This window comes from Phasianus colchicus, chromosome 27 (assembly GCF_987193195.1).
Source record: "Phasianus colchicus chromosome 27, bPhaCol1.hap1.1, whole genome shotgun sequence".
NCBI lineage: Eukaryota > Metazoa > Chordata > Aves > Galliformes > Phasianidae > Phasianus > Phasianus colchicus.
This window is the reverse complement of record NC_143462.1, coordinates 4,928,283-4,948,513: the sequence shown is the minus strand read 5'-3', so window position 1 is coordinate 4,948,513 and position 20,231 is coordinate 4,928,283. Positions and strand designations below refer to the sequence as shown.

Sequence of the window (20,231 nt, the reverse complement as noted above, 5' to 3'; positions counted from 1 at the left end):
TTAAGATTTGTATCAGGCGGTGTAATTAAAGGGCAGGATTGCTTCGTGGGTTTGAAAGGATGGATGTTTGTCCAGAAACGTGCGGTCAGAGTAAAAGCAAGGTCAAAAAGCCCAGCACAGTTGGCTGCTTCACTGATTTTATTATTTAGCTCATTATTAAAAAAAACAAAACACAGAAGAGAGAATCCCAGTCTCCAAGTTCCCACTGCTACTGAAACCTGGAACTGAAAGGGTCTCATCAAAACATTTCTGCTCTTTAATGGAGATGGAATGAAAGCCCAAAGCTCTGGCTTTGTTGTTGAGACAGAAATGTAAATAAGAGACATGGAAATTGTGCAGTACAACTCAGCTTACTGAGTTCTCCAAGCAGGGAAGAATGGTTACTCATGTCTGGAAGAGTGTCAAGTCAGTGCTTCTGATTAGAGATGGGTGTGAAGCTGCTCGTTTTGGTTCCAGGGAACTGGGATGCAGACCCTGGCCTCAGCCTCTGTGTTTCTAGATACAAGATTTAGCTCTCGTGTAGCATAGTTACAGTTTGTTAAACTAAATTAAATGTTAGATTTCATTTATATCACACCCACTTAAAAAAAAAAAAAAAAGAAAAACAACTTGGGGGTGGGGAGAAAAAAAGGGTGGAAAGGTTACATTAACACTGCGTTGTAATTTTAATACAGCTCCAGATGCCTGAAGAGTTGTGGTTGGGATTTTTTGGTTTTTGTTTGTTTTTAAGAATAATTCTTTAGTTTGGAGAGCAACACCAGCTGCTTTGTGATCAAGTTAACTGTTTGAAATTTGCTTTGATATTAAGTAGAGCTTCGCAGATGAAATGAAAATCTCTCAACTTTTACAGATTTTACATCTAATATTTTTCAACCTTTTAAATGTGTTGCACCTCAGAAGTTAAAGGACATGTGATCATTATTTTGATGTCCCCCCCAGTAATAATGTAATTTTACTGTGACTCAGTAAGGATGGGGAATCTTTCTTCTGCTAATGGACATTTTCATGGTTACTTGTTGGCTGCCCACATGCACACATGAACGCATTCTTGTCAATTCAGCTGAAGCAAATATTGATTCTTTATCAGTTAAAACATTTCTGAATGAAAAGGTGAAAAATGAAACAAACAAACAACAAAAAAAGGAATCTTTAAGTTACCTGCTCAAACACAGTGCTATTTGAGTTCAACTAATCTGCAAATCTGAGCTTTCATAAGCATTGTCATTACTGTCACTGCTGCTCTCTCAGTGAGTGATCTCCCAGGAACAGAATTAAAAAAGAAATCGGTGATGCCCTGCACTTAATGAGGACTTCTTCTGGAGAACTTGATTGAAGCCCAATGACACTTAATGGTAACGACCGGTGTGTAATGGGGGACAATAATTCTGTGGAATTAAGATGAGGCACTTCAGCTAAAATGCTTCAGCTGAGACCCGGTGCTGAAGCATTAGCCTCCTGTTGATTGGGAATTCTGCTGCATCCACTCACACTGGTTGCACAGATCCTCCAGTGCTGTGGTTGTGAATGGGACCAGGCGACAGAACGGCTAATGATGGTCATCTTTGGATCAGCATCATTTTTTAGTCACAGAAAAGAGAGAGGTCGGCAGCTGTCCTCTGTTTTCTGCAGAAATCATGACATGGGATGTTTCCTGGCAAGTATTCCCCTCTGGGTGCTCTAGGGAGAAAGAGAAAGGAAAAATAACAAGGTATGTCCCAGGGGAGATCTCCTTCCTGACCTCGGAGTGGTTGGATCAGTTCATCATCAGGCACCTGAGCCAAGCTGGCTGTGCTTGAGAATTCACCCAGCTCGGCTCAGTACGAAGCACAGAAGGATCTGTATTGTTTGGGAAGGAATAAAACGGGTCAGAGCAGTCGGATAGTGCTGAGGCTTAGGAATGCTGTGCTCTGAGGAAACAGAAAGGGATGGCAGGAGGAAAACAGAGCTGGTCTAAATCAAAATCACTTTCAGACTGATGGTGAGAGAACGTGCTAAGGACCCCCACGGTCAGATCTGGATGTGGGCAGAGATCTCTGTTAGAGAGATGAATACTACAGGAACTGATGTCATTATGGGAGATTCATCTCCCAGTTATAGATCACAAAATGAGAGCAACTTCTACCAGCAGAATCCGGCTACTGCTGGCAGAATTCTTCACTGGAGGTGATGTTATTTTCGAGTCTATATTTGTAAGAGTGGGACTGATTGCAACTGAACCACGCAAGGAGCTTAATGTGCCCAGATCTGGAGCCCAAATGGCCATTACAACCGTGGGTTGCCAAACTTGCGTATCGTCCATTAAAGCAAACCATAAATGAGATCCTACTGGATCTCAGGGAAACTCTGCTGGTAGAAGGAAGGATGTGTTTGTGTCAGGAATGCAGTGTACTGGTTTAACTGCTTTTAAACAGAATGGAAATGGAATTGGTGCAGGACTGCAGCATTATGTGGAGTAGGGAGGGGTACTTAGCTCTCATACTTCAGGAACACGCGCTGAGAAAGGGCATAACTCTCTCTGAAAATATCCTGAGGTAGATCAGAATGGAAAATAGTAATTTCAGAGCTAGTGCTACGTATGAACTGACCACAAATAAACTTAGGCTGTAAACCATGAAGTCCCTCACCATCAGGAGGTGTAGGCTTTACAACAGGACTAGATCCAAAGGCACAAACTGGACTGGTTTAAGACAGTTGTTTAGAAGTGGCTGCATGGTTTAGTTGTCTTAATAGCAGGAGGTGGGATGGCAGTGACCCAGGAGTCATCTCCTATCCAGTGCCCCTAAAATGGCAGGAGGCCCCACTCCCAAAATGAAGGCCACGTGCAGAGCTCCTATCAGCTTCCAGTTTTCAGCAGGCTTAGGGTATCAGAGGGGATTTCCCGAAGAATCTGATGGAAGTTCTGAGCAGAGAGAAGCTGCTGGCATTTTCCTCTCTGTTTATCTTATTCCTAATCCAACTATGAAGCAAACACATATTATAGCATCTACTCCTGTATTACTCGACCCAAACGCCTGTTGACATCAATGGGAGCCCCATCCAAATGAAGACAGCAGGATGAGGCCTGACATCTTTTCTTCCACCCAGCTGGAAAATAATAATAACGCTAATAATTTTTAAAATCCTCCTAGTAGTTATTCTTCTGAAAAGTTAAAATAACATGGTGCTGTGACTAGAGAGAGATGTAAGGGAAAGTGCATCAGGAATGTAATATTGTTTCCAGATGTACAATGTCATAAGAATTTTTTCCACACTTGGAATGGTAACAGGAATTTTTTGAGAGAGATCATTTACACAGTGATGAGATATGTTACATGTAAATAAACGCCTCTGTGCCTAGAATGTTTGTACCATATGGCTAAATAGGTGTCTATGAGTGATGCAGCTTTTGCATGTAGATGCTGGGTGTTTCCCTGCGTGCATGCGATGTGAAGAGGAGCAGGCTTTGTATTAATGAAGTATCAATATAACGTATAGATGGGGGAGGAAAGATTGTAGTGCCTCTGGCCAAGAATTTGTAGTATTTCTGAACTTTTCATTGAGATACCATTAGGTGGGTGCAGAACGTGCCTTCCCCACCACCCACCCCTCAGTGGGCTTCTGCAGGGGACGCAATCATTAACGAAGAACGGCTGCAGCCAGAGCTGAAGATTTTAGTCTGAAAACGGGTAATGTGAACTGTTAGACTGATTGGTGCTGTCAGTGCTGGCGAGTCAGAGAGGTAATCTTTAAGGTAAAGTAACACCAACACTTTGAACTGCGCAGGGAAATGGAAGAGGGGCAATCCAGCTCGGGGAACCTGAGTGCCGTGTGCTAAACCCGGTCTGACTGAATGTCACGGGAGGTGATGAGCCCCCATTGTGGCTTTTGAGGAGGGAGCACATTACAGAAATCCACCTGGGAAACAAAAACAACCACACGTTTCTTCAGCACTGCTGCGGAATCATTGCTCCGGGTCTGTGGCTTCATAGCTGGCTCTGAGACCCTTGCAGATGTGCAAAGAGATCCTGGAGAACTGCTGGAAGCCCTGCTGAGAAGCTTGCACCTCCCTTGCTGTTGCTGTAGGTGGAACCCACGTTTGGTGGCTGAAGGAGCACTTGCTGTGTCTGTTTCTTGCTCAGGTGGTTGTCCTCTGAGGCTCCACCAGAGTTGACTGGTTGATCCAGCTGTTTAGGAGCATAACATCTTTTTTATTTATGCCATCTACATCAAATTTGGCCTTAAGCTACAATTACCAGAATGCATTTTCTAGCTGACATATTTTGATGTTCTCAGGTCGTTTCCTCAGAAATGCGTTTTGTGTTAACTACTGATTTGAGCAAGGAGATCTCAAATGGAATTGGCGTAGAAGCTGAATTTCCACACACTAGAAGTAGTGCCATCAGATCTGGAAACAGAAACCCCAAAACATTTGTCAATAATTTGTCAGTGCTGTGGGCAAATCTGAGAACTTCAGTCTCTGGAGAAGTTTGCACGTTGCCTTTCAGCAGCACTAAACACAGGTTTACAAAAAGGCCTGGGATGTTTTATGATGTTAGGAGAACAAGTGTTATTGATAAATATGCGTTCAGAAAGGTATTGGCAAAAAAAAAAAAAAAAAAAAAAAGAGCCTAGAAATGGTTAACAAGGTAATGGTAAGAAGCGTTGACCTTGATTTGTTTAGCTAAGATGTAAAGATTTTTGAAGGTCAAAGGTGTTCTTGTGTAGTGTTTTGGAGTCTAACTGTGTCTGACCCTCTAACATTAAGCTGCTGTGGCCTGCAGTTTTGAAGAGTGAAGCAAACCAGGGGGAAAGGGAGAAGGGGGAGAGAACAGGAAATGGAGTGAGGTGTTTCAGGAAGTTGTCAGGAGTTGACTGATTGATTCCAGATGGAAAGGGTCACCCTTCATGACCCAGGAAATACTCACTGGGGGAAAGCAGTTGGCTTGTGAAAGGGAAGGGCCTGGGAGTTAGAGACCAGAGCGGAATGCGCATTCCTCTTCCCTTTATCCATAAAACATTGTTTTTTAATCTTCAGCATAAAACGACTGGGTTGCCATCTTCACCAGCCAAGAAGGAATGGCCAACCAAAGTAGAGAAGCTCAGGAGTTGTTACGTCCAGAATCTTGCATGTTCTTGCTCCACAGCACTGATAATGAGTTGGTGTGCTGTGTCATAGTGACGATGACAAAGATGTGTGCTGAATTCCAGTAGTACCTTAAAGATTACTGCAAAGAAGGTCTAAAACTTTGAGAAGGTTCTGGTCCAGATCTGTGCTTTGCTTTTGTCCTATCCCTGAGGACTGACTGCAGGGATTTACCATAGGGCCCAGGGCTGATGCATTGCCAACTGGGTTTGACCCTGCTGTGATAAACAGGAGAGGTAAATAGAAATGGAGCCATTCACAGAGAGAGGTCTTCAGCTGGAATAAAGGATGCTCAACACTCAGCTTCTAAACGCAGGACTATTTTTTTGCTATTATTCTTGAAATAGGACTCATTTTTTTTTGTGCAGCATTGACACCCAAGTGGGTTTTCAAACAGGCAGTGTTCACACTTGCAGTCTGCAGATACCATAAAAAAACCCCTTACCAGGGGCACATGGGTGTGCGTTTATCACATACGTACCTTGTGTATGTGAGGTCAGGTATGTATATGTTATATAATGTAACTGTATATATATGATATACTTCTGATTTACATTTGGTTGCAATTTAAACACTTGTCGTAAATATTTCAGACACTGGAATAATTCAGGCCTATTCCCCTGTTGCCACAGTGCGCTCTGTGCTGGCCAGTGAGAGATTAAAATTTATTTCCATTGTTTAACGGAAAATAATGAAGTGCATCTGAGTGGGTTCAGCTATGTCATGCGGGAAGCGTTCGCCCTGGACAGGAGTCTCACTCCACCCAAATGTGCAATGATGAAATCCGTTGGCACACGGAAAGCAACACATTTTGTGACAAGAATGCTTGGGAAATATAAGAGCACGGTATGACAAGAGCCTTTTGGAATGAATTAAACTTGTCTCGAGAAAGAAAGTATTCTTTAAACTCGCAGAATCCTGCCGGAGGGCAAGGTTTCTCATGGTGTGTGATGAGCATTGCTTCATCAGCAATTAGAGCAATGCTCAGCAATTAGTTCTCTTACCTGGACCACGCCAGCTGCGTCTGTGAAAATTCAGGAATGGGTCCAGGGTCAAATCCTCAATAGCTGTGAGTTTCTATAGCTGCGTGGGGCTGAGCTGATTTACACCAACTGATGGCCGTAACCCAAAGTTTCAACAAGATGCATCTTTTTTTCGGTTGTTAAAATGCAGGATTGGTTCTTTTTTTTTTATTATTTTTTTCTTTAAAGTTTGTGGTTTAAAGGCAGGTTTGGGACATTGTGTTTGAAAGGGAGAGTGAAGCAGGATTCATTAACATATTCAATTACTCTAAGAATTCCTATGCCTTCAGAGCCCAGCAGCGAAGCCATGGAGGCCAAGGCTTTCAAATCTGGTGCTTGACTCTGGGAGCTCAGGCTCAGGTGTTTTCTGAGAGGCACTCAGTCTGTATATGTGAAAACCAGACATCGTATCAGGCACTTTTTTCACGTCGTAGGAGTTTCTCTTTTGCTCGGTCAGTGGAGACCTTTATTTCTGAAGCAGATGCAGATGCATTTGCATGTGTGTGCAGTACAGCAGATGGCTCTGAATCTGCATGTATGTATCAGAGGGCAAATTGCTGCGGTGCTCTGCAGCCTGTCCTCCTGGTTGCTGTATGCAGACCTCCTTGCCATCAGCTATGCGACGGTGCATCATAGGAAACGAAATTTAGGGCCATCTGCAGTGGCTGGTTCATTGTACATTAAGGACTTTATATGGCCCTTAGGATGCTGTGTTAAATGGAATTAATGCACAGAGTAAAGGCTGAGAATGTTTTCTCCCATTTTTGCTAGGGAGTAAAACCTGCAGGACACGATTTCATTTTACAAACAGAATAAGATTTTAACTAAACTGAATAATTAATACATTATAAGCTGAATATCCAACTCAGCTGTTTACCTGCCTCCTTTTTCTTCCCTTTGAAAATATCTAGGTTGTGCTATCCACAACAGTGAATGTTGATGGGCACGTGCTGGCAGTGTCTGACAACATGTTTGTTCACAACAACTCCAAGCATGGACGGAGAGCAAGGAGACTCGACCCCTCTGAAGGTAGATGCTGTATGAAGAGTGGTACACAAAGGAGTGCAGAAGCATGTTACCCATTCTTCAATTTCTGTTTATTTGCAGGAGGAAAGGAGAGCTAAGAGGGAACTACAGAACCTCAGGGGGCTTAGGGAAGGAAAAGGCAGGAAGGAAAACAGTGTCTACTGCATGCAAAATATCATCCTCTTCACATATAAGATGCTGGCTTCCCTCCTCCCCCTCCCAACTCATTTACTAGTTTGTCCTGAAGAGATGAAAAACAAAGAAACACTGAGTATTATCTCAAATTCGGACTTCTTTTTCAGCTGGGATTGATTTGATTTCAGGCAAATTAGGCAACATGACATCTTAGTTAAACAGAACTGTTACAGCACAAGATGTGTATGAAAAAGTGTCACTAGTTCCCTTAAACAAACTATGTGCAAAGCATAACAATGCACAGAAGGAAACTGACACTAATTGATTTTAGTTTGTTTGGCTAAGCGAGGCTCACGGCCGTCTACAGGATGGTTTTGGACTATATTAAAGTAATTACAAATACTCGTGTCTGTTACGTTTCAGAGTGCTTGGCCCCTCCTTTCCCTCTTCTCGTGCATTCATTACCAATGTTCTGCCTTCTCATGCAGACAGTACTCCAAATTATTAGCAAATGCTATGTGTGTCTACTTTTCCCTCCCCTGCAGCTAGTGAAAGTGAGAAGAGCTAGTGATGTTAGCAGAAAAGACAAGCAGGGATATTATTTCATTATAATGTTTTGCTGCCCCACTCCTTAAATGTGCCCTATATCAACCTATAAGAAGAATTAATGAACTGGAAGAAAATGATTGAATCAGTAAAGAATTCAGAGTGGTGTTAATTCTCCCCCAGCGGGCAGTGAAATGGTAGAAGGAAAATCCCAGGATTCCTAGCCTAGGAAGCCATCCAGTTTTTCCTTGACTGATTGGATGTGATTGACTGGCTGTTCAAAGGAGTCTCATGTTTTTGGAGCCCTGCCAAAGTTCCCCTCCACCTCTGACCCTGTCAACATTGGGAATGGAGTGATGGATTGACTTTGGTTATGGCCTGGAAACCATATTGGGTTCCTGATGGGATGTATAGTCCAGAGGCCTTGAACATATGGAAGAGAGATGAAAAAAAAAATCTATTCCACAAAACCAAGAAAATTGTTAGAAATTGTCTCCTGATAAGAATTGGAGGAAACATTTGATATTTCCGTATCTCTCTTACCATTGATAAACCTAATAAATCTTAATCTATGTCTCTTTGCACAGGGTTTAGCCTTTGTGTGATCATATGCTAATGAGTGTGGGTGTGTTTTTTGTTTTTTAAAAAAAAAAACAACCTCTGCACGATCATTTAAGCATTTCATTTTTACACCCACTACAGTTGGCCTATTAGGGCTTTAATGACACAGTGTTAAGTGCTGGTAATGAATAGGCAAGTAATTAACACTAGCAAGGCAGAAAACATGCATTTATTCGTATTTATTTATTTATTTACTCACTTCTTTGGCTTTCTGAAATGGAAAAGCAGCCTTCACGGGTGACACTTCTTGTCCCAGGCCTCTGCCAGCACTGGGGAATTCGTGGCAGTGTGAAGCTGCAGCAGTGCAGAAAGTCCCAGGAGCAGAGAGGTGAAGCTATGGGTTGCCCCAATATGACTTCAGACTGCTTAACGTGCATAGAGGTCACTTGCACTTCTCTTCTGCAAGGGTTTACAGCCAGCATCTTAAATCCCTTCTCTGACGCTCTGCTCTCCTTTTGGTTTTGTTCAGCCACACCTTGCATCAAAGCAATCAGCCCAAGCGAAGGCTGGACAACGGGAGGAGCGATGGTGATCATTATTGGAGACAACTTCTTTGATGGGCTTCAAGTAGTGTTTGGAACCATGCTTGTGTGGAGTGAGGTAGGTAGAAGCGCCTCCCAGCTGAAGGAACGCTGCTGTTCTTTGGGAAGTAGAGAGGGAGCAGCGTTATTTCCCATTCTAATAATGCTACAGAAATGGTGGGGTGTAAGATGGGCCGTGTAAAACTCCATGAAGGTAACTTATAGAAATCTACTCTGATGAATTACTTGCTCTATGATACAACCAATGAGGCCAACTGCTCAGTAATATCCAGAATAGGACTGAGTAACTCTAGGAGTCTGGAGCCAGATAAAGGTATAGAAGGAAAGAAAGAGGGAGTGAACATAAGAGGAGTTTATAAAGGAGAAAGAATTTCCTCTGGGTCCAGAAATAACGGGTATAAGTAACACTATTTTTCCTTGATGACAATTTATCCTAAAATCCTCTTTCCTCTCCTGGAGGTAAGAAACAACACAAAATATATCAGTTGCCCAATCTGTAGCATCTGCTACGCAGCATTAAGCAATGCACTTACTCATAAAGCATGTTTGGAGGGTGTAGGTGAGCAGGGGGAATAACACAGCCCTGTAATTGTCTCTCTCCTTTTGTTGTTTCCCAGCTCATCACGCCTCATGCAATTCGAGTTCAGACGCCTCCACGTCACATTCCTGGAGTGGTTGAAGTGACATTATCATACAAATCCAAACAGTTTTGCAAAGGCGCCCCAGGCAGGTTTATTTACACAGGTAGGTGCTTGTGATTTGCACTGGAGGAGCTCAAGCTCCGAGCCTCTTTGTTTTGATAAGCAGTACTGACAACTCTGTGCTTTCCTTGTTTGTTTGTTTGTTCTGCCTCTTGATGTCTGAAGGCCACTCTGCCAGTTGTGACATTTGGGTAGGGAAGCTTCATTGCTGTGCAGAGGTGTTAAGCAATTGTTGCTACACATTAATAGTTGTTCCAGAATAGAGCTCATGCTGTCATGTTATGGGTCTGCCCGTACGTGTGTTGGATGTACAGTAACACAATAGGATTGTTCTGTATATCAGAAGATGTTTTATTTATAGCAGCATTTATTTTACATTTCTTCCTCACTGGGGGCAACCTTTCATTTTCAGGGTAATCCCAGAAGACAAGAAGTGTCTTGTATTGAGAGAAGCCAATGAACTGAGTAGGAAATAAGTACAATTGTTTGGGTTCTTTTTTTTATTCTTAAATGGGTTATCAACTTGTTTAGTGCCCTCCATTCACCTCAGCCAGCAGGAGAACACTGATGTTATGGAGAGAGCAGTCCATGGATCGGACAGGGAAAATCAGATGGGAGCAGATGAGCAGCTTGTTGAACATCAGGCCAGCAGTGGCATGCAATGTGTGTGCCCAACTTTCTGTACCCTATTGCCTGGTCTGGAGAATGATCAGACAATGAGTTTAAAGGGTGGATTTGTATTTAAATAGATGGACTTGCTCCCACTGGATCACTTTCAAGTTTCTCAAAATGCAAGGAATTATTGCTTTTTAAAGCCTCTTCTTACCAACAACCATCATTAACTAATCTGAGTATTATGTTGGTTGGATTTTGAGCAATCAATTAAAAGTAATGATGAAGGTCCAAGAAATTTTTACTAAAAATTTTAAGGGAAAAGCCACATGTTGGGTGAACTAGTTAGAATTTTCCTAAAACTGGAAAAATTTGAGTGGGAATCAGAGACTTTAGGAAAAACCATTGCTTTATGAGATTCCCATTCCCGTCATATTTTATATGTTCTTTATTAGAACAAGTGCTAAATTACTGTTAGCTGAATATGTGGGAAGATTTTTATTCATGACTGTCACACCTAGAAACCTGCAGCAAGAATTGAGTCTTAAATGACACGGGGTGCTCTGAAGAAATAAGAGTTTAACTGACATAGGGTTATTTTTGTTACGACCATGATCTGATCCAGGGTTGGTTGAAGGCATTAAAATTATATCCATTGAATGAGTGAAGGTGAGGACTTTCTTTTGATCTTGCACCAAAACAACCCTGAAGCAGAATAGATTTGTTCTGGAATTAGGCTTGGACTTGTGAGATCAGGATCTGGCCAAAAGCTTTAGAAATACATCTTCTAATGTATTTTCTGCCTGACAATTGGCCAAAGCTACCAAAGATTGTTGGTTCATGTGCAGTAAAGGCCTCTTTGGGGCAGCATGAGGTGTGATGCTTTTACCTTCAGAGAGTGTTAATTATTTAGTTATTATTACAGATAGAAAATGTCGAGTTTTTCTATACTTTTTTTTGCTTGTTTAGGCCTTGGGTTGTGCAGTTCTTCAACACAAAGTGAGGGCCATTCTCTGAGTGCTGTTGATACCAGTGCTGAAAGAGCTTTAGGAACAGAGCGATGCAGAGATGTGTAAAATAGAAATGTGCACCTGCCTATGAAAATATGTATATTTCTGATTGTAAAGCTGTCTTGATTGCAAGACTTACCTGTACCAGTTAGGGGGACTGGAGTCAGGCTGTAGTGCAGTTCTTTGACATATTAATTAGTGTGCTTCCATTAGAAGGGACATGAAGACGTACGTAGGAGCTGGCGGAAGAGAGGAAAGTTAAATCTACTGTCCCTGTGTTACTGCTGCTGCTGGCATAGGGATATCTGTTAGCATTCTCTGAGGAGTGAGTGGGTGCTCACTGCCATATGTTACAGAACAGCACTTCATGAAAGATGCCGGGTGAGGGTAGAATAGACAACGTTTCAATCTGTCTGTATGGGAACCTGCAGCTCTCCCACCATGGCAGGCAAAATGATAAACACAGCTATTAGGTAGAGGCTCACCTGTGTAATCAATTCCCCCAGGTCGTCGCTGCTAATAGCAATAAAAACAACTTCTTAGCTATGAAAATAACATGGTGGCTTTTTTATTTATTTTTTTTTCTTGCTGCAATTGTGGTATCAGAAAACTGCTGTGAACAAACACCAGGCAAGCTGTGTTCATGCAGTCAAGGTCCTTCCACTTGTGAGTCTTTTTAGGACCCTCCCAAAACTTTTGAACCATCAGTTTCTGCCAGAAAGGTGGAGGCACAGCTCTAGCATGCTTTATAGAAATGGGAATTCATAGGAGAGATCTGAATCAGTCCTTACTGAAGGAGAGGCTGCAGAGCTCCAATGACATTGTAAGACAAGAGAGAAGCTACCAACCCCAGGAAACCAGGTTATCTAAAAGGCAGAGAACACGTGTGTGTCCATTGCACTCTTTGCAGATACACTCAGTAGCACCACAGAAGTGCAGGTCTTTGCTGGGAAGAGTAGAGCAGACAAATATATTAAGTATTGAATAGGAAAGTTCAATATATTTTCTATTATTGAGGAGGCAGTCCAGTGCATCACAATGAAAATCTATTTTCTTGTGAGAATTGAAGCTCGTTATTTTCGTGTTGCTCTTAGTGCTTTATATTGCAGTGTAGCTGTCACACAGCTTCTATTTGACAAACCATCAGAGAATGGGGCAGCTTGGAGATGCAAATGAGACCACTTCTCTCTTGAACTGTGGTTGTCTCTATAAACAGGAATTTCTCCTCTAAATATATCCCCCTTACATCCAACCTGCGCTTGGCAAAAGCTGAAGAAATGTGGAGACATTAATATCTAGCCCAGGAGACTGAGGAGTGTGAAATTCTGCAAAGTGTAAGCATGGGAAGATGTACTTCTGTCAGAATTAATAACAGCAGCACCGACGAGCAGCTCCACTACCAGCAGGGTCATGTCGTATTACGTCCTTAATAATTATTAAGTGCTGAGATAACCTCAGATGGAAAGTACGAAGGGTCAAGCCATTTAAAGCTACTGAGCAGCTGGCTATAGGCACATCACAGGTATAGCAATGATAATTATTCATAGCAAACCAGACCTTGGAAGGTTCATCAGGGCCTCACTGCGTCAGACACGTGCTTCCATTCTATCCATGAGGAACTGCCATGGGAAGAAGAAGGATTAAGCACTGCCTGTGGTTGTGCAGGAAGGCTGAAGATAGGCAGGGGAACAGATCTCCCAGGTCCTAGGCAGATCCTTTTGTCACCAGGCCACCAATACTTTCCTAAAATGCGGAACCAGAAAAGCAGTGATCTCAGTATTGTGAAGTGTGTTTCTGTTTGTGCCCTCAATATTTAATATACCATCAAATATTAATGTTTGACCTGTTTATACTTGGTCTTTTCTTTTTTTTTTTTAATAGTAACAATACAGGTTGTTTGAAGAAGAAAATGATAAAGTGTTAAAGAGATGAGCATAAAAATTAGATATAAATTTCGAGGGTAAATCTGAATGCCACAGCAGAGCTGTTGTGGGAGCTCAAATGCATCCTGTAGTCTGTATTTATAATGGGCTCCTAGCAAAGTGTGCTGTGCTAGCATTGCTGTAGTTATGGTTCTGTCAGCATTTCCACTCTTAAGTGCTATCATTCAGGGTGCTGCATCTCACCCATCAAATTCCTCTCATCACCAAAATGTTATGCATGGACTTTTCCCTCCAGATACCAGATGGAAAACCCTTCTAAGAGTGAAGCCAATAGGATTCTGTGGGTGTCTAACAATGTCCTGGAGTATGGCAAAAATCTAGTGGAATGGCTTCTTACTGGCAATAGCAGTTGCTGAACCAACTTACGTCAGTAGTTAGTATAATAAGGGTGATAAGTCTGTTTTTAAATCACCATAATTAAATATTTATCCTCCATATAAACCTTAAACTGGTGTGAATACAGGTTACACATATACCTCCATGTTCTGTATTACTTCTCTGTCATCAGTTGTTCTTAAAACAGGACATTTGTTCCCTGCTGCTAATCCAGCAGTAGCCTCATATTCTGCTTTAATACTACACAAATTCACATTCTCTGCTCCTTTAAGCAGTGCCATTATAGCTCCATTGTCTTTAATATCGCTTACCTCAGTTTATGCCAGCTGGAGGTATGTCTTGTAGGCTTTCATATCTTAAGTTTGATCACAGCTCTGCATTCACTTTGTCATACAGTTTCTAACCTGGAAATGTGTATTTCAGGGAGATTTTGAACATAATTCTCCTTGCTGAGCAAAAATCCTCCTGGAGTTAACTTGTCAGAGCAATGCAATATAAGCTAATCTGTAGGATATGCTGGTCTCCCAGGCTGTGGTGTTTCACTTTCTGTGCCAGGTACCAAGGATAGGAGGTACTGTTTTACTAAAGCTTGTAAGTAGATTTGAGAAGGTCTTGTTATTTGCATGCGGAAAGCAATGGTTACAAGGATACAACTCTAGAAATTGGAAGCTCTAGAAATTGGAAGAGTGAGTTCGCTTGGCCCAAACACAACTGATGTGATCTGAAAGCATTTGCACAGAGCAGCTCCTATGCTCCTTCAGCCTATTGAAGACATTGCTGTGTTGGGAGTGTGGTGTTCAAGAAAGCTGTTACTGAAACAGCAAATATAGCACAAGGTGTGTATTTCTGGTAGCATCCTTCCAGCTCTAGATCTCTAGGTCCTAATGTACTCCTCCGAGTAGACTGACCAGATGCACAAACTTCCCAGTGCACAGAATTGCTGTCGACTGTAAGCAAAGAGCTTCTGTAGTCAGCAATGTGAAAATAAATATTTTATTTTGTAGGGTGAATACTAAGCATCTCTTCACTGTTGCTTTGAGTGATGGTAGTTCTCAGTGCAAAGCTGGAGTCCAAGACTTTAGGACCACGGATGCTTTGTTTTCTGTATGTTAAGCTCTTGAAGGTTAGGTGTCATGCTCTAAATATTAAATATGCTCCCTAGCTCAGCTTACTATGCTCCAGATACATCTAGGAGTATGTATACCTTGTTTCTTCTCATTTATGCTTTGCAAACAGTGGGCTTGTTGGCATTTGCTCTGTGTCACAGAGTAAAGCAAAGGCGAGCTGCAGAACTTTGCCAAGGGCTTTGATTGAGGCCCTTTTTTGACTGGCAGAGAGGGAGAACACGCATCTCCCAGGGCATCACTGTGATATCAGAGCGGGCTGTCACTCATGGTAAATTGTGCAGATCTTCAAAACATCCTCCTCCTTCACCAGTCTTATGTGCTTTGATGTGTGGTGAAATAATTAATACTTTAAACAGTCAGCACTGTTATCGTTGGGTATCCTGAGTTGGTCCCTGTTGAGATGAATGGGACTGAGCTGTTGTTTCAGGTTGTGCAAATGCAGACAGGTGTCATGGCATCAGTTGTTCAAGTGTGAGAGATTTTGTTCATATTCCAGTGAGTCACAGTAACTGGAGACTTGTATTTAAAATGGAAGCGTGGTTTATATAGGATAAATAATGATATAAAAGAGGCAGCGTTATGCCATACTCTGTTTGGGTCTTGTCATAAATTGCCAGGCAGGCTGTGGGCATTCAGACCTCTCCCTGCTGTTGACTGTGACAATTCTGTAACATAATTCTAACGATTATGTTAGGGTGCAGTTTATAAACTAACCAACAATATGGTTTATTTACTAGATGAGTGCTCTTTTTTTCACATGCTATCTCATGTCATGAACAGTTTTTTAAGTTACTTTCTGGGAAATTCAAGAGACCCTTAGTGCCTGAAACATTGGATCTGTGAGTAGTCAAAGGGATTTTGCTATGCCTCAGTCAGTTTTCTGGGGGGTTTCATTTAGGATATCTATCTCTTTGTGGTCTCTAAATCCAGAAACCAAAAAGCATTTGGATATAATTTTGACATACGGTCTATGTAACACATAGATAAATCACTGCTGATCCAATAGCTCTTTTCTCAGTGGAAGTGGTATTGTGGTGAAGCTGTTTAAACTTGCTGGTGGAGTCTACATCTCACCTCTCCTGTTGCAGCTTCAGTTGAAAAGGTACCATCTATTTCCAAAAATGTCATATGTTGTTTCTTTGCAGGATTTCATGGCAGTTTTGTTACATTAATGAGTAAAATAAGCAGTAATCTTTTTTACTGCAGATCATACAGAAAACCTTTTGTGACAAGAGGCACAATGTCTGCATTAACTAAAAATGGTTGAGTTCTTCTTAGACAGTTCAACATTGTTGAGAATTTATTTGTTGCTATTTATTTGTCTGAATAGAATTTAAAAAAATCCATGTCAGTACTTTGGAAAAATGTTTGTTGAATAACAGCCGATTTCTTTTTCCTGAATTAGAATGCTGTATATTCCCGTTAGCTAATTTTAGTTAACTATATATAGATATGTTATAATTCTTGTATATTTTACATTGCTTTTGCTTATATCTAAAAAATGCAACATAACTCATTAGACTTGTAATCAAGAAGAGAAATGGCACACAATGATGTATAGACTCGTGAGAGAATTGGCCTATAATTCTCAGGATTATTGGCAAAAAAAAAACCAACAAAAACAACCCACCCCCTCAAAAAAAACCTCTTCCCAAATGGGATGTAGATTCTGTGGCAGTTGAAATGTGTATTATTAAACTCCTTAAGCAAACCAGAATGGCTCCCAGTGGAGAGCAAAGACATTCTAAGTATAGCCAAGACTAAATTCTCAGGTCTGGGTTTTCTCTTCACAATTCCCACTTGATTATCTCCTGTAATATTTAAACTTCATGCCATGCCATAATTATTTAATAAAAAGTAAATATAAAATGTATCTCGGTGGGGAATATGACCTTTTACCTTCATGTTGTTATACCAAAGATAGACACAGATAAACAGAGAATTTGGATTGGTATAATAGTCTGTCTCACTTGATAGTTTAATTCTCCCGGTGTTTGAAACGGTTATCCTGAAAGATGCTGAGAATATTTCAGAAGATTCAGTAAATGCCATCTACATTTCTTGGAATCAGGTATTTTTTTCAGCTGTGCTGATGGCACCAATTCTTGAAAAAAAAAAAAATTGTAGAAGAAGGAAGAATTATACAAAAAGGTGAAAGAAGCTAGCACTGATTGAGGATATTGCTACAGGAGTTGCATGTGTCACTTACTAAATGGTTCATGGAATTCTAAGCAAGATTCTTTGCATATGATTGCATGAATGTGTTGTTTACATTACAATGCACATTCTGAAGTATAAAGAAATTCTAAATATATATGTATATTTATTACTAAACACTAAAAATCCTAACATATTAGAGGCAAACCCAGCTGTACAAGCATGCAGAATTCTAAAGAGATGATGTTGGTTTCTATATTATTATATATTTCAAACAGATTTTAATTTTGAATAATCAGAAACTACATTATTACTGTCAAAGTAGAGATTATCAGCATGTCTGAAGTTTTATGAAATTATCAACGAGACCATCAGGGCTCCACCAGCTTGTACTAAGGATATCTTGGTTTGTCCACGAGAGATTAACATTGTTACAGTGAAGTGGTTATGTATGCATAATAGCCACATACAATTAAAGAATTTAATGTGTCTACTGAATAGCTGCACCCTAGTTTGTGACAGCAGAATGTGTGCAGGATGGGTGATGTGTTTATTAGATGACCAAATATGGTACTCTTCATTTCTGACTGTATAATCAATACTGTATGTGAATTTTTTATTTTTATTTTTATTTTTTTTGCCATAACTTGCTAGATATTGTGGCAGTGGAGAAGCTGTGAAACTCATCTTTCTTTGCAAGACTTTAAGTTTGTATTGCCTGAGATACATAATCATGTAATACATTGTTTTCTGGTTTCCTTTCAGCTTTAAATGAACCTACTATAGATTACGGTTTCCAAAGACTGCAAAAGGTCATCCCAAGACATCCTGGGGACCCTGAAAGATTAGCTAAGGTAAAAACATTTTTAAGCATTCCAACCAAACCCAGTAAATATTTTCTTTCACTTTTAAATAACTCATAAAGAGGGAAAATTGTACCTTAACTGACGATTATATCTGAACATAAGTAAAAGTTCACTAATTGGTTGTAGGTCCAAACAACAATTTGATCATGCTGACTCTATAGCTACCAGTAAGTTTTACCTGTTAGAGCACAAGCACTGTCTGTGAACTTCTTTTCTTTTACTGCTAAAATGTGCACTGAATGCAGATATCTTCTCAATTCACATGCTTATTCTGTTTGTCTTTATCCACACTGGCAAATCTCTGAACCTAAATATGATAAGCATAAAGGAATTGTTGCAAATCTGAAGGGAATCTTTCATTACAAATCACTTGAAAGTCAGCTTTCTGCAGCCACAACTGCAGCACGTTTGTGTTGAAGGTGCTGTGTCTGTAATCCTACAGTGTGTTGATGCAGTGCCTAGTGCTACAAGAGCTGCATTAATGACTTTACTCCTCTATTTCAGTGCAGTAGAAGACTAACTATTATTATCTATCTCTACGTGACGATAGGCGATTGGGTTTGCGTTATTGTCTGATGTGTCTACGCAAAAAGATGTACTGAAATCCAGCAGGAAGCCGAGTTGCAGTTGGAAATAGGGGATGGCTGAACGGCTTCAGGACGCTGGAGAGCTCCGGGCCCGGCACGCCGCGCAGCCACCGCCCGCTGCCGTCCAGCGCCCGCACCGCACCGCTTCCCTTGCACAGGACTCCTTTCCTTTCCAACTGCCTGTTTTATGTATCTCTCTGTCTGGTCCTTCCCTAGGAAATGCTGTTGAAACGAGCTGCTGACCTAGTTGAAGCACTGTACGGAACGCCGCATAACAACCAGGTCAGAGTAACGACTCTGGGCAGGGTAGTGGGATACCTTGAGATTTTTGTAATAAACTCCAGCACTTTTCTCCCAGCACCTTGCTGAAGTTGTGCCCTTCATTCTGCAGGACATCATTCTGAAACGAGCTGCAGACATCGCAGAAGCTCTTTACAGCGTACCGCGGAACCCCGCGCAGATCCCTGCGCTGTCCAGCTCCCCGGCGCACAGCAGTATGATGGGTATTAACTCCTACGGCAGCCAGCTGGGGGTCAGCATCTCAGAGTCAACACAGGGAAACAACCAAGGTGAGCAGTGCAAGCGGTACACTGTTAATTCACACAATGAGAAACTGAATCTCAGTTATTTCAATAGTACTATCTCAACTCGGGTCTCCTTTGATGGAGATACTAAAGACCCATGTGGATGTCTACCTGTGTGACCTGTTGTAGGGAACCTGCTTTAGCAAGGGGATTGGACTCGATCACTTGAGGTCCCTTCCAGCCCTTGCAACTCTGATTCTTTACCTGCTACATTAAGAACAGGAAGTTTGCTTTAAATGGTCAGCATCAGAAGTGGATGTGTGGTTCTGTTTTGGATAATATGGCAAGTTTTGGTCACCAGACTAGCTATGGCTAAAGCAATTCTTGAGTATTGTTTGAACCCAGCTTAATGCTGAAATTTCTCCCTGCTCCACCCAATGTATTTTTTAGTTAGATCTCTGTTCTTATAAAAGACAAGGATAACAACTGGAAATACTCATAGTTCAAGAGGCATATATATACACATATAAATATATATATATGTATATAAATATAAAAGGTTTCTTAACGTTGATTTTAGCAGTTTGCATAGGTTGTACATACTACACTTACTTATACTATTGATTTTTAGGACATTAAGCTATAAAGTGACCTATTAATAGCACTACTAGCATCATGGGAATATGTAAACTTTGGGCACTTTCTGAAACTTGAATAATTAATTTCTCTAACATACAAATCTCTGGTATCTGACTGCACAGATAGCTGTTTTGTTTAACATAATATGATATGGCTTTACTGCCTTAATGTTAACATTAAATATACCACATTTAAAAGTTATAATGTAGATATTTTTACTAGTTGTTTTTTTTTTTTTTTTTTTTTTAATAAGGTCTTTCTTACTGATCCTAAATTAGAGCTTCAAAATACCAATGGGCAGAAATAATTTGATTTGGTATCTAAATGGTAACCAATGTTAAGAGTATTGGATCACACCTTTCTAATGAAGTCTTTTCAGTGGAAAAACCCTTTTACAGCTGTAACAATAGCCTGGTACTTTAATGATGATAGTTGTAGTATTCTTCAAATCTCATTCTGTAGGAAAAGAAGGCTAAGGAAAATACCACAAATGTTTTGCAACCAAACATGAAAGACAACAAATGGCTTTTATTTACTCACTTTGTTCTTTCCCCCTCACAGTTTAATCACACGTATTTGACTGTTTTATTTAAGCTGGATTTAAATAAATAATTTAACCACAAGGCAGGGTTGTTTTTATTTATTTATTTACTTATTTACTTATACAGGAGAAAGTTTTAAGCTAAATTCCTTGGCATTCCATGAAATATGTTTT

General features: G+C 40.8%; 1 protein-coding gene across 4 annotated transcripts in view; it reads left to right on the top strand.

Moving 5' to 3' along the window:
• Positions 1-20,231, top strand: part of EBF2 (EBF transcription factor 2) — a 189,518-nt gene that overhangs the window by 159,293 nt on the left and 9,994 nt on the right. For all 4 annotated transcript variants that reach the window (XM_090125413.1, XM_031608065.2, XM_090125411.1 and 1 more), the window contains 6 exons: positions 7,056-7,173; positions 8,942-9,072; positions 9,632-9,758; positions 17,666-17,754; positions 18,570-18,635; positions 18,745-18,922. In XM_090125413.1, coding sequence (XP_089981539.1) covers positions 7,056-7,173; positions 8,942-9,072; positions 9,632-9,758; positions 17,666-17,754; positions 18,570-18,635; positions 18,745-18,922 — 709 coding nt within the window. The remainder of the gene's footprint in view (positions 1-7,055; positions 7,174-8,941; positions 9,073-9,631; positions 9,759-17,665; positions 17,755-18,569; positions 18,636-18,744; positions 18,923-20,231) is intronic.